The sequence below is a fragment of the Mixophyes fleayi genome, chromosome 6 (assembly GCF_038048845.1).
Source record: "Mixophyes fleayi isolate aMixFle1 chromosome 6, aMixFle1.hap1, whole genome shotgun sequence".
Lineage (NCBI taxonomy): Eukaryota > Metazoa > Chordata > Amphibia > Anura > Limnodynastidae > Mixophyes > Mixophyes fleayi.
The window spans coordinates 37,296,001-37,310,504 of NC_134407.1; the positions used below are offsets into that span (position 1 = coordinate 37,296,001).

Below are 14,504 nucleotides of genomic sequence, written 5' to 3' on the forward strand. Positions count from 1 at the left end.
ACGCCTTCCCTAAACTCCTCCACTGGTAGGTATACCGGTGACTTTTGTGTGATAGTTGAGCTGTTTATATGTGTCTGAAAATCCTTCACAATAACTGTTTTCTGTTCAGTCTTTTTAGCTTCAGTGTGTTTTCTACTCTGGCCTCTGGAGTCGACTAGCCATGCACAGTCTCTGTATATGTACATTTTGTCTACTACAGCAATTCACTGAATAGTCCTTTAACTGCGCCACTCTCGTCGGGTTACGTTAGATACCTACCTGTACTTGTTTCACTCCTAGTATAAATGTAGAATGTGTTTGACCGTGTTTCTCTGTAGCATCACACAGGTTAAACACTAGCTGCCCCTTAGGGCTGACAAAGCAAACAGTAGCAAGGGAGGGGGTTTAGATTGTAAAATTCTCCACTCAAAAAATGAAATGTTATCCTTTTAAACTAACTTGAATCAGATCATTAACATTGACAAACTATCTATGACTTCTCTTTTAGTTGATTTTCTGGATAGTTCCAAAAATTCGTTGTATAAAATTTTCTTCTCGTGTAGTCAGAAGTCCATTATAGTGCGCTACTTGTTTCCACCTCTTGAAGAGCGTCTGTAATGTGAGCATCCTCCATTTTCTTTGGCTGCTGTATATAGCAGGCACCAAAGCACGGTGGTTTGGGGAATGTTTGCCTTGGCTGCCTGACAAGGAGTAAGGTCCCTTTATGGCAATATCGGTTATTGTACAAGGTGGTCCTTCAATATGGAGGAAACGGAGGGAGAGGCAAAAAAATGCAGCCCCTCCACATTTTCTGCACGGTGGGTTATTTAAAGTTCCAGCATGTTCTTAACAAGTCTTATTTGAAGAATTATTCCTGCCAACTATTAAAACAATCTCCATCAAAAAGATTAAGAAATAAATATGTTTAAACAAGCATTTCAATTAACAATGATTTGACAGCTGGACAGAGAAGAGAGAATCTCACAAAGGTCATCGATCTTTGCAGAGAGAGGGAGGGTGGAGATAGCACATGTTCCACTTTCCCTGTCCCTGTGATATCAGTGCAGTGACTGTCCTTACACATAGCTGCTGTATGGAAGACGATGCTAAAAGAATGGACAGGATAGTTATGTGAGGGGAGTTTACCTGTTAACTGTCAGTAAGAGTCTTGCACAAAATCCACCCTGCTGAGGTCCTACAAGCATCCTGTTGAATGATTTTACGTAGTCCGCATATTTATGTAGTCCTTTTCTTAAAAAATACATGTTTACAGCCTTTCTTTATGTATCCATTGTAAAAGGCATGTAGTTTAATCAGGGGCAGGCTGGCCCGGTCCCCCAGTGGGCTATCTTGGGCTAGGTCACTGGGCCACCTGAATTTTTTTTTTTCCCTTTAAAATGTTGCTAGTCGAGTCCTGCTCCACCCCCACTGGCTAAATTTGCCAGCCCTCCCCTGAGTTTAATGTACAGCTAATGTGTATGTCTGTAAGTATGTCTTGAGCATAGAATCTTGTGCATATCTGTATTAAAAGCCAGGACCCTCACACAGCTGATTGAGGAGCTGATTAGAGGATGACATGGAGGGACTAGTTGAACAGGGTCAAGGAGGTGTAACATGTTCTGACATCTATTTTGCAAAGATGGCCGTGTGCACTAAATCCGAATCTGGTAGCTCTCCATAGAGATCTATGTGAAATTTTTGTTTCTCCTCTATTATTTTGGGGGCGTTTTGCCACATGCAATGAATACAATTTGCAGTTGTCTGATCAGTCTGACTTTCACAAATAGTTAAAAGGCTCTGCCCACTTCTGTGACCACTTTAAATAAATTCAAAAGCCATTTGCTGACTGTGCTATTACAGTGAACTATAGAAGTGTGTTTATCCTTTGGAATGCACGTGATGTCCCTGAATGCTGCAAATAAACTACAGGTAACCAAGACTTTCCTTCAATGATAACATAATGGTGTCCTGCACTAGTGTTAGGAGGATTCTATAGATTGATTGTTAAATATATTTTTTTAAAACCATTTTCGGATACAAGACCGTGAAATACAAGAGAATCGAATAGTTGTATCAAAATCTGAATTTGACAACTCATTGCAACTCCATGAAAAATGAGAACAGGGACATAACTAAGTAAGGGGGGTGAGTTGTGGAGAGGTGGTCACCCCCTTGTTACCCTGAGAAGTTTGGAGTCTTATATTCACTAGTAGAGTGTGGGGGCACAGTTTGCTGTTGAGGCCGTTTTGTTACTATTGAATTTTAATGAGCATTTTGTTATCACACAGTCTTCACATGGGTTTAGCAGACTGCTTATATCTGCTATGAGGACCCTACTCTTGTACTGTCTAACTCTCTAGATTGCTGCCTCAGTTTCTCAGCTCACATCATGATACTGCCCCTGTCGCATGCAGCCATGCCCTTACACAACTGGTCACTGCCTCCCACAAGATTAGCACACTCAATTCCTGAAATAATCTGTGCTGCAGTGAACAGATTGACAGTAATTCTGACCTCTCCCACTTCAAAACTGGGGATAAATGGATGTTCAGGAGAGGACAAAAGGGTCGTCTGACACCAGTCAGACGTGCCTTACAGATTTAGTTTATATTATTGCTTTTAGTATCCCGGAAACTGTCTAATGATGGGTGCTTGACGTTACCGTTAGTTGAACCAATATTGTCAATCATGCTGTTTGCAAACCACATCAAAACCCATTTTCTGATGAAGTTAGTGGTTTGGCGGTGAGAGCTGGGGGTAGGACCCCGGCTGTGAAATGCTGGAAGCCTCATGCTGAGCCTCTTGCTTCATAATGTGCCAAAAACCTGTTGCTTAACCTGACTCCCCTGTTGCTTTTTAATGTTCTGCGCTGCCATACACATTCTAGGGAAAAGTCTATTCGTATATTGGTTAATGGTTTTTTAAATATTGTATATATTTAGACTAATTTTAGTAAGATGTGTATAACATAACATTTTTCCAGTAACCAAGAGCTCCCTGGTGAATTGATGCTGGTTTTGCAGAGGTATTTTAACCCAGTACTTGGGAACCTCAACTGAATGGTTGGTTGTAGAATAGCTGACACAGCTTCATTTCAAGAATAAGTCAAACTAGATCAAGACCAATGAAAGACGTTGTATACTTTCCAGTCCCACTCTTATTTTGATATATATTTTTATATTTTAGGGGGGTGGGGAGGTTAGAGATAAAACCATAGCTTAAACCATCCTAAAATTGGAATATTTTTGGTTCTTGACAGCAATCGCCACTGAAAGTTGGCTTGGATAATTTGTATTGCCTACAATAAATGTATTGCTCACAGATCAACATACAAGTGACTATGTATTTGGTTGGTGGAAAGCTTCCCAAATCTTTACAGCAAAAATAACACTTCAATAGGTTTATGATGACTAAAGATGAAAAGGTAAATAGTCATCCATTAAACAGGCCCCCACTGTCACTTTTAGATGTCGTAGAGAACACACCCCTCCAGCATATTCCAGCAGTTGTGAAACTATAAGTCCTAGCATGCCTTTCATGCTGGAGCTTGTAGTTCTCCAACAACTAGAGAGCAACAGGTTGCATTGGTCTATTTAATCTTACACTGAATTTATTCCCCATCAAGTTTTCCTAAAAATGATCAACCTACCTCTCTACTCACAGGCAGCTCTCTTTTGTACCAGCAGTGCTGAAGACTCATTGCGGTCTGATACAGATACCCGCTCGGTGAGCTCACTATTAGTCACTCACTTGACGGCCCACACTCCTTTTTGTGGTCAAAGTTCTGATAGGAGCTCAGCAGGTAATTGGAGGGGCAGTGCATGACCATGCATGATCTATGCAGTATGCACTGTACTGTAAAGTATAGCCACCAGCAGGGTGGGATTGGTGCACGTGCCTCTCCCTCCATGGACAGAACAATGTTGGATGGGAAATACCTACTGACTGTCTCTACAATTGGAACACAAGTCCTGACAGTGAGGGACTGTCCACCAGAATCAGTTAGCAGAATGTGCTGCTCTTTCCTACCTGTTGCAGCTTCGACTACTTGTTGCTGCTGATATTTTAAGTTCAGTTGCTGCTTGTCTGGGTCCTGGAATTTTGGGGTCCTGTTTGGAAAAACTGAGTAACTAATGAACACTCTAGGCTTCCTCCCCCCCAGCTTGATTAAATCAAAAGCATCCACATTTAATAATTCAGGCGTACGTTTGCGGTTGGCTTTAAAGTTCACACTATGGGGGGGATTCATTCGGGATGAGGGAACAGGTCTGGTAAAGTAAAGCAAACACCATTTTTCTGGGGTTTAAGGGCACCTTTATTTGATGTAACATTTGTACATTTTTTATGACATTGCCATGTGTGAGGGGAAGGCTGTGGACAATGCATGTATTGCAGAGGTAGGTTTTTGTTTTAATGTTTGATTTTTGTCTTTAGTGTGTTAAGTCCATATATAATGCCAGACAACACGCAGGCCAAGTTGTTGTGATGTTTTGTTTTTTGTAAATCCAATTAAATAAGGCTAAACCTATTGGGTTTTTCAGATGCCCTTAAATTCTAAATGAATGTGCCTTTTTATCAATGATTCTTATCTGTCTCCCCCCCCCCCCTCCCCTTCCCCCACCTTGCATACATATCACGTTTGTTATGTCATCTTACTTTTTAATGGGTTCATTATGAGCTCAGAGATGGGGGATCCCCATTACCGTACTGTGTTTATGCATCCAATACTGTGGAGATTATCCTGGCTGGAGAAGGATTAGCAGCCTAGTGGGAATGACTGGGGGGATGTGTTGAACTGCACATATAGGGGTTAACAAGAGTATCCAGTTGCATGTTATTTCCTAATTATAATCACCAGATTTCACAGCCACTTAAAGAGAATGAGTACTCAAATAACAGACTATTCTGCCTAGTTGGAGATTGTCAACACTGTAACACTGTAGTTCGACAGACTATATTTCATGGACTTGAGTGCATTGTTAAATCTCTCCCATGACAAAGTGATTGTAATGAGATCAGGTATTGTGTTTTTATTCTCTTCAATACTCTGGTAATATAAGAAGAATTTACTATTCTTTCATCTACAAGTGAGACTACAAAAACATGTAACAGAAATATATTTAAGTGTATAGGTGGTAAGAGGTCATTGTTGGACATTATGCACACCTTTGTCTTTATCAGAAGCCTCCACATGTAATTCCTCGGGTTACTCTTTCCTTGAATCGTAACAAAATCTTCATTCCTAAGACTTAGAAAAAGGTAGACAAAATATTTTTCCATTTTCTGGCTGCTTGCAGGGAGGTACCATCCCTTCTGCTAGGTAAAGGGGACTTCCCATCTGTTACTGAACTACTTACCCCTCTTTTACAACTTGATAATAACATACTTAGGGTGAGACTTAAAGTAAAACTGAAGGTATAAAATTATGAATACAGTTCCGCTCCTTGGAGGGAAGATGAGGCTTTTTTTTTTCCCCTTATAGAATTCTTGGGGATTCTTGTAGTTGTATGGTATGGGATAAAGTCAGTTGCTTCCCACATATCCTCTCCTCCACTCCTACTACTTGTTGAAGTCCCACAAGACTCTGTTCTCGGCCATCTGCTTTTCTCGCTGCTTACCTAATTTGCTAATTCGACCTCCAGAACCACCTCTACGTGAAGACGTGGAAGTGTCTCTATTGCCACCTGTCTGTCCCAAAGCCACCTAAAGCTCAATGTGTCCAAAACAGCTCATCTTCCACCCTTCCAGAAGGACCACCTCCCCTCAAATATCATCCCCATTTATATAGCCGCACCAATTCCAGAGCTCTGTATAGAGAATATTTTTTTTGTCACTCGTCGTCGTCAATTTATATAGCGCCAACATATTCCGTAGCGCTTTACAATTGGGGACAAACACTGTAAACTAATAAACAAACGGGTAAAGCAGAAAAAGAGGTGAGAAGGCCCTGCTCGCAAACTTACAATCTATGGAACAATGGGAATTTGATACATGAGGTTAAGTCTACATTTTGCATTTTGGCCCAGCCAGACTGCAAAGGTAAAAGTCATAAGCTAAATGTTCCTGTCACACAACAATGTTGGTCAGGGGGTAGTTGTCTTGTGTGAAATTGTGTAACGGGTGGTAATAGAGTAATGTAGTGAGGTTAAGATGGTGGTTGAGGAATATTATAAGCTTGTCTGAAGAGGTGGGTTTTCAGAGAACGCTCTAAAGTTTGTAGACCAGAGGAGAGTCTTATTGTACGAGGGAGGGAATTCCATAGAGTGGGTGCAGCCCGAAAAAAGTCCTGTGACCGGGAATGGGAGGATGTAATGAGGACGTCGCTCACATCAGTCTCTGTCTGTGTATGTTAGGGACTTTAGACTGTAAGCGTCAATGCAAACACATACTACCGTTATTTTTGTCAGAAACCAATGAATCTACTAGTATCCCTCATTGTCAACACCGCCAGTTTTGTTTTTTGTTTTTTTGGTTTTTTTTGCAGCCCTTGATTCTGCCCTCTACTTTACTCCTTACAAACCCGTTGCCTTTATCTTTAAAAATATTGCTAGAATACAGTTTTCTTGCCCAAAATGTAACCCAAACTGTTATCCATTCTTTCATCTCCCACTTCTGCTACTGTAGCCTCCTCTTATTTGGCATTCCTCTTACACAAATGTCCCAGCTTCAAGCTGTCCTATGTTCAGCAGCAAAACCGATCTTCCTCTTCACAGCTTTTCATCTGCTGCACCATACTGCAAATCTTTACACTGGCTCCCTATATTCTCTGGAATCCAATTCAAATTACTCACCCTCACCTACAAAACCCTTAATAGCAGCAATGTTCTTTAAAGCAGCGGTACTCAAACCTGACTTCTGGCCTTTTCAACTGTGTGCACGTTTTGAGAATTTGCTTCTAGGAGTAAAGGTGGTTTATTCACTGTTCAACCAATTTACTTCATTTATCTGTGCTCCTGGGAAGAGATCAACCAAAATGTGTGAAGCCTTCAGAACAGTAATCTTACTGAAATCAGACCCTTTTCAGGAATCCCAGCCAACTCTGTAAATGACAACTATTGGCCTGTTTGTGTGCTAATTATCGACTGCCCTAAGAGTCTGCCATTTTATGATCAAGACTGAGCTTTGGGTAGCCTGATAGGAAACATTTCTGACTTTTGACCCAAAATTGTACCCATCACTTGGGTGAACTATAGCAGGTCCCAATACTAAGGAGGATTAATGGAGAAATTTGCCCTCAGAAAGAATTGTGGCTGTCTGCAGTCTCCGTCCTTTTGTGCAAATTACTTTTTAGTGATGTGTTCATCTGTAATGTCAGATCTTTTAGGTAGGATATCTGTCTGATTTGTTGTTAGATATGTTATTTTAAAATATTAAAATTTTGCAACTTATAAAATACATTCTCCTAAGGTGGATACCTGAAGAAAAACATTTTGTGTCTAGAGAGAGGTAAAATATATATATATATATATATATATATATATATATATATATATATATATATATATATATATATATATATATATATATATATATATATATATATATATATATATTCTCTCTCTCTTACGGAACAGCCCTGGTTAATAAGTAAATTAATCAGAAGTCCGTCACTGAAGTTCGTCCAATACATTTAGTCACAGAGTTTAATCGAGGAATACCCAGCCCTATAAGGATGATGCAGGAAATGTAAAAATGAAGACAAATTTGAGCAAAGCATTTTGATTATATAATTTGCTTTGCTCTCTTTAAATATAAGGAACAGCAACCCTCTTTCCCTTTAAGAGCACTCAACAAGTTTGGGCAGCAAAATAGTATAAAACGCCTTCACATTTTGTGTAAATAACCAATACCTGCAAAAAATAAATAAATTAATTTTTTCTTACTTTTTGTTTAGTTTTTAGTTCCACTTTAAGGCTGTTACCTATTTCCAAATGAATACGTGACTCTTGCTTTAGCTCCGCCCCCCCACTACCGCATCAGTAGCCTGCACTCACCTGTGCCAAGAATACATACAGGCTACTTTGTGTTATGAGTGATCTGAGCCCAACTCTACACAATTATCATGAAATTAAATCCTATAAGTAGTAGTGAGCAGAGACCTGCTCCATGGTGATATTACAGCTGTTAGAAGTACACAGCCAGCAATGTGACTAGTCTTTGTTTCAGAGTTTTTAGTACCTGATCAGATAGGATAGTATGTGCTGCTGATGTAAGTAGCAGCAGATATGTAGTGTTGGTGTCATTTGACAAATTTATTTCCTTGTTTAAAGATGTTGCAAAGGAAGTTCAGATCTGTACAAACTCTGGAATTCATTGATTGTTTCAATGATTACATTTGTTGCTAAGGCGTAATTTCTTTAACGATTTGTTGTTAGAAGCAAAAGTGTCCGACTCTTTAACAGGCAATTTCTGGCACAAGTCCCATTCAAGTGTCAGGAGGAGTTTATTCAAGTAAACTGTAGTCCCCAACATACTAATTTATTACACCATGTCATTTTTGAGTGCTTATCCTTTTTATATTTAAAATGCATCACTTAAAACGTGTCTTGCCACCCATTACTGTACCCTGTTGATGCAATATGATTGCTAATCTAGTTTTATTTTGTTATGAACAAAATAAACAATATTTTTAAAGCAGGTTTGGCAGTGATCATTTGTAAGATGTCTGTTCTACTAGTAGCAGTGAGTAAGGTTATCCAGACCTTTCCAGGGTCCATTTCTAAGAACATGTTGTAGTGTGCTGAAGGATTTACAGAACTCAAAGTACACTGCTCCCATGCACGGGTGTGAAACAGCCTGTGCCCTCTACTTTTTCAGAAGGCTTGGAAAATGTAGGGCAGCGGAATATGCTTGAACTGGGCAGGCCAAGGCCTCCCGCTTGGTTGCTGCTCATGCAGCTGTGTGATTTAAAGACGTCTATTCCTGGAACTGTAAATGAGCAAGCAATATTTGTACAGTGCCAGCTTTAGGAAGAGCGCAGACTGTACCAGTCTTTGAAGTATTAGTACATTTGTCTTAATACTGTCCTTAGTAATGTTCCTAGTTTCTGAAAGGGTCTAAAAGTGTATATCTTATAAACGTAAATATATATGGCAACCTCTTAACGCTTGCTTGCACAAAACGTTTCTGTAGGGAAAAACTTTTTGCTATCTATTTATTGCAATTTTCTACATTGGTTTGCAATGACCACTTGTTGCTGAAAGTAAGTGACCGGATGGGCTTACTGTACCACCTGGTCTGTATGGGGAAGAGGAAAGGAGGGATGTTCTTTCTGCATAGTTTTATTTTAGTTTCCTTCTCACCGTCCGTAAACTACTGTTACTGACCAGTCCTACTGGTGTCACCTTGCTACCAGACACTTGCTGACGAATGTCAACTGTGCACTAGTTTGAGAATTGAGTTTAGAGAATTTGGTTGCCACCATTGAGCTCTTTTGCAGAACCTTGAACAGCTGACACCTGAGGTAGCTGGTATAGCTGCTGCATTGCTTCTTTGCTATGGGCTGGCTGCAACCTCCTGACCGCTTACTATGGATCAGGACTGCTAGGTAGTGCTCAGAGCGTTGACTCGGAGATGCTGGGTTTAACATAGAGCAGCCAGGGCACGGATTAGTCTAAGCTCTTATCTGTTGGTCAAAGGATACAGCAGGTAGTAGTCACAGGCAGAATCTTCAAGCAGTGATGGTTTATTGCTCAAGAGTCCTGACAAGGACTTTAACACACCAGTTTGAGGTACTGGTGATCATCCAGAAGTTACAGATGGAATGATGCATTACATGGAGAAACAGTGCTCTTTTTACACAGATTCTGACACATGTTGGCACAGGGTAGCCCAGCCCACTGATACTAGCTGGCACCCAAACGACTGAGATATTACATCAGATAATTTATTAAGATCCAACGTTAAAGCGCTACGGAATCTGCTGGCGCTATATAAATAAATGTTGATGATGATGCAATAGCTCTCTAGACTTGGAGTGAACACAATTTTAAGCTTTAAAAATTGTTTACATCCATTTCCTAAAATAATTGCTGGTTGCATTATTTATGTAGTTTGTCTATCTTTTTAATGATGTAGGGTGATGGGTAACGACCTCCTGCTGGGAATTCAGGCTAAAGCATGTGTTTGTTTTGCTGAAGGCAGGAAAAGTAAGTCGTTTCCTCTCAGAAGTGACAGATTTTCTTTAACCTGACATAATACATTAGAAATACATTTCCTATGCAGAATTGCAACATCCTAACACCATATAAAAGTCAGTACATTTGCTATTCAGACATTAGTGGCATTTCTAGGTGAAAAGAGGCAAGTCCTATAGGTACTGGGTGCACAAAATGCAGAGTACACTCTGCGTCTGTGAAGGGCGTGGAGTGTAGTATATTGAAAAAGCAACAGATACGGATGTTGTAATAAATGTTTGGATGTATTTGAGTGATTAGCACAGTTACATCAACACAGCAATAATTTGTGTTTTAACCAAAAAGACAGTTGTCAGTGCTTATCCTTAACACTGCGTATTCATGTGTATCTAGCAATATGAAAACATGAGGTATTGGTTGATATTTGAATCAAAACATTGAAGCCTGCATCCCAGTATCAAGGGCACCTCATTATATGCAGGTCCTACACTGACCTACATTCTTCAAACACCATTAAAACGCACCATGTATATTATAGAATATACAGAGTGCGGACTTATTTCTTCTATAATTTGTGTTCTACCTGCTCCATGCAGATGTTAACAGGCTTTTGCTGCTGTATTTCTAATAGCCAAGCTTGGGTGTCCGATTTTTCTTTAATGGTCTTTTTCAGTTCTTCTGAGCTTATTCCAAATGAGGTCTGGAATTAGCTTAGCATAGGGCAAGTCTGGAGACCCGACCTTTTTGTCATTTAAGCCCTACACCAATAAATAATAATCTCTATTCATATCCTTCTTATAACTTGGACGTTATAAAACCAGCACACATTAGAAATACTGGCATAAATAATAAATTTCACTGATGTAGTACAGTTTACATTTACACAACTTGTACACATTTTAAAATCTTTAAATTCTAAGAAAATCATGGCTAGTGATAAATGATGCAATTTATCCTATCGGGAAGAGAGGAGCAGACATCAGAATAGCTGATACCTTATAGACCCTTCATAACACTGTTCAATATGTTTTGGTGAATGCCTATATTACAGATATGTGAAGATATGTTACAATTTACTTTATTTCATGAGGCACATGGTTACTGTAACATTTTTTTTTTTTTAATGTCTTTGTGCTTGCAGATCTGCAACTTTTACAAAATACATGCAATTTCTATGCCATATGTACACTGTACATTGGTTAAAATCACATTGATAGAAAATGCTATGCTGTACCGAAGAACAGCAGAATGACTACATGTAATTCTTTGAATTCCTTGGTGAATATTAGATAAGAAAACAAGAAAAGATAAAGCAGTGATTTAAGTGAAGGTTACAAGAAGTGATCTAAAATCACTTATGTTAATGTAGTGTGATAGTGAAAATCTTGTTTAAGCTTTTTCACTAGGAAACCTCTGGCCAAGCTTAGATCAAGTGGTCTTTTAAAAGGAGAAATGTATTAACCAATCAGATGACTTTCTGCCGTACATGACCTCGTAGGCTAGTCTTTGCATGTTCATCTTAAATAGCATTTCTGAATTTTCTTACATTGCTTGTTACATTTTCTCAATGGCTAACTGACTGTATACCCGGTGCTCAACTGGCACCGTAGACCTCGAGTGAGTGTCCACAGAAACCAAATCTGCTCTGAACATGCCAGAGATAAAAGGAACCATTGCTGTGATGTAAGCCAGAGCCGCAGAGACTTTCTTGTGTAACTATGGGAACGGTCACAGTGTTTGCAGGTGTTGCCTGTCACAGCAGATGCTTTCTTGTGGTTCCTGTAGCAGCGCACTAGAGGAGATCCCTAACGCTGCAGAAGTAGAACAGAAATGAGTTTCAAAGCTACAGTGAATGGACTGTGATTGCAAGAGGAATAAAAAAATCTGAATTAAAAATGAACATGTTGTATCGAATCTTTAATCATTACTATGTTTTATAATAAAACGTGCTAATGTCCTCAAAATATCATTACTGATTGCAGTTCGTCATCGTCACAATCTACCCTCTACACACCAGTACATCTTTTATCTACCAACTATGAATGCACTGCAGGCAAACACGTATGTGAACGTAGTCTAAATAGATGTATTGCACTTTTGGAGGGGTTTAGGGGGAGGGTTCACATTTTGAGATCCACAAATTGTCAGGTCGGCCCCCACTGTTGTGGAATATCTTTGGTTCATAGAATTATCTTTCTGTGGCCTATTTTACTATCTATATGCTGCAACTCATTATTAAGTAATAAAGTAGACAAATTAACGGTACTCTATGCTCTTCACATGAGGTCTTGTGTATGAGAGATTCCATGGCTAGTGCTGTATAAATCTATAACCATTCACATGGGATGGAGGGGTGGAAGGGGATCACTGACTTAATCCTCTTGATGGTACACACTGGAATGTCTGCATAGCAACTACTAAGATACTGCATGTGAGAGAACTCAAATTCTGCAAAACTGGCAAGTTGGGAAAACTTGGTTTTAGCTGTTTCATATTGATACCTGTCCAAACACTGTACTTCTACTCTTATAATGGGATATCTGTCTCTAACTCAGGGTTAAACAGGAATGATTAAACTCCTGATCTGCAGGTTCTACATCACATTCCACAAGGGCACCCAGGAGCTTGTTGCAGTGTAGTATATAAAAGAGAAAAAAAATCTAGTTCTGGCTAGTAAAGATTATATTTACATCTGAGCTGTCCAGAAATAAACACACAGACGTAAAACAGAGGCACACTAATGGATGTGACACTTGGAATAAACCACACACTTACCGTATATAGGCTATTTGTGAACTTTATCAGAACATGACTAATCCTTTTTTTTTCTTTTTCTTGTTACTTCCTTGAAAACAGCGCTACATTCCAGCTCTTAATCAGATAGAGAGGCACTCATGGCGAATGACAAAAGTTACAGCACTAATTGCTAATTAGATAAAACAGTGCACTGACAAAGGGTTATTTGGAGGTTTCTTTAAAAGCAGAGACAGAATACTGTACAGTTCCTGATTTAAGCCTCTTTCTGTTGAAAGATTAACAATGGCTGAGATTTGTTTAGCAATTTTTGATTTGTCTGTTGTACATCTTCCAAACGAAAGGATGTCGTGTTCTTCACAAATTAGGCTTATTTATTTTGTTAGTACCTCAATGGCATAAATGGTTGACCTGAAAAATTCTTAATGAAAGAATGGTACAGAAAACGTAGTTTACTTACATATGGAATTGCAAATGGATAAAGGGGTGATGAGGGGAGAAATGTATATATTGTGATGTCAGATGTATATTCATAAATTATAGGAGGACATACAAAATGTATGGTCTCGCACAAGTTATTTACAATATTACACTGAAGGCACACCAACCCCTTTTTTCTTTAGAAGTCCTAAGCAAAAAAAAAAAAGCTACAAATTTTTCAAATTTTTTTTTTTTTTTTTTTTTAATTTCTAACAATTGTTTTTCTTCTTCCCACATATCACATGGTCCATTTTTATATTGGCTGGGATTTGCAGTTCACCAGGTTTCTCTGCGATTCTCCGCTAGAGGTAAGAGCTGTATAAAGAGAATAATTTTACATTAGTGTCTGGAGTAAGATTCTTTCCTTCTTGGAGCACTTTGTACTGTCGTTCTATAAATCTTTCTTAAGGTTATCTAAACTCATGTCTGCAAAACCTTTCTGCCAATGGTTGTGTTTAGACCTCCGCTAAGTCTAGTAGTGACTGCATTTCTATGTACTGTCACTGCTCGACCTGAGCAAATTTGTGTGATGGCCCATTGTCACAAACACATGGCAGCAATGTTACCAATGGACTCTTTGGCTGATGGGAAGCTTGCAAGCTCTGCCTTCACTATTCCGTGCATTGTAATCTGATTCATGTGGTAGATAAATGTCTAATTACATTGGATCTAATAATGCTGGCAATAAGAGATACTTTCCTGGTATGACGATACCATGTTAACATCTTGCATGAGTTTAATACATTCAGCCAATACTTGGGTGTAGGCCTTCTGTATAGATATTAAATAGAGTGCTATTGGGATGAGCTTGGTCCACCAGCACTGAGAGCCACAGCTCTCAGCTTAAGGTAACAGGAACCCTCCCATTATTGGATATATGTTTGAGGACAAAGTGTACAACCCCGTCAGTTATTGCACAATACGGCCACAGTAATGTTTCCACCAAGAGCACCACTTACTTGCAGTCTATGGCTGTTGAGGATGTAGAATGGACATTGAATGATGATGTCAGGAAATAGAAGGTACAGAGCAGAAAGAAATATGCCCAACATCTAGAGGGAAGTGTGGTTGTAGAACCAGTGACTGTTTTACACTGTATGTTTTAGACTGGGGAGGTTCTCCGCTGATGTAAATGCATATATATATATATATATA

The 14,504-nt window shown here is 39.2% G+C and overlaps 1 protein-coding gene across 9 annotated transcripts in view; it reads left to right on the forward strand.

Moving 5' to 3' along the window:
* ATE1 (arginyltransferase 1) overlaps positions 1–14,504 on the forward strand; it is a 49,355-nt gene that overhangs the window by 24,117 nt on the left and 10,734 nt on the right. For all 9 annotated transcript variants that reach the window (XM_075216296.1, XM_075216302.1, XM_075216304.1 and 6 more), the window contains one exon: positions 13,625–13,657. In XM_075216296.1, the coding sequence (XP_075072397.1) occupies positions 13,625–13,657 (33 nt within the window). The remainder of the gene's footprint in view (positions 1–13,624; positions 13,658–14,504) is intronic.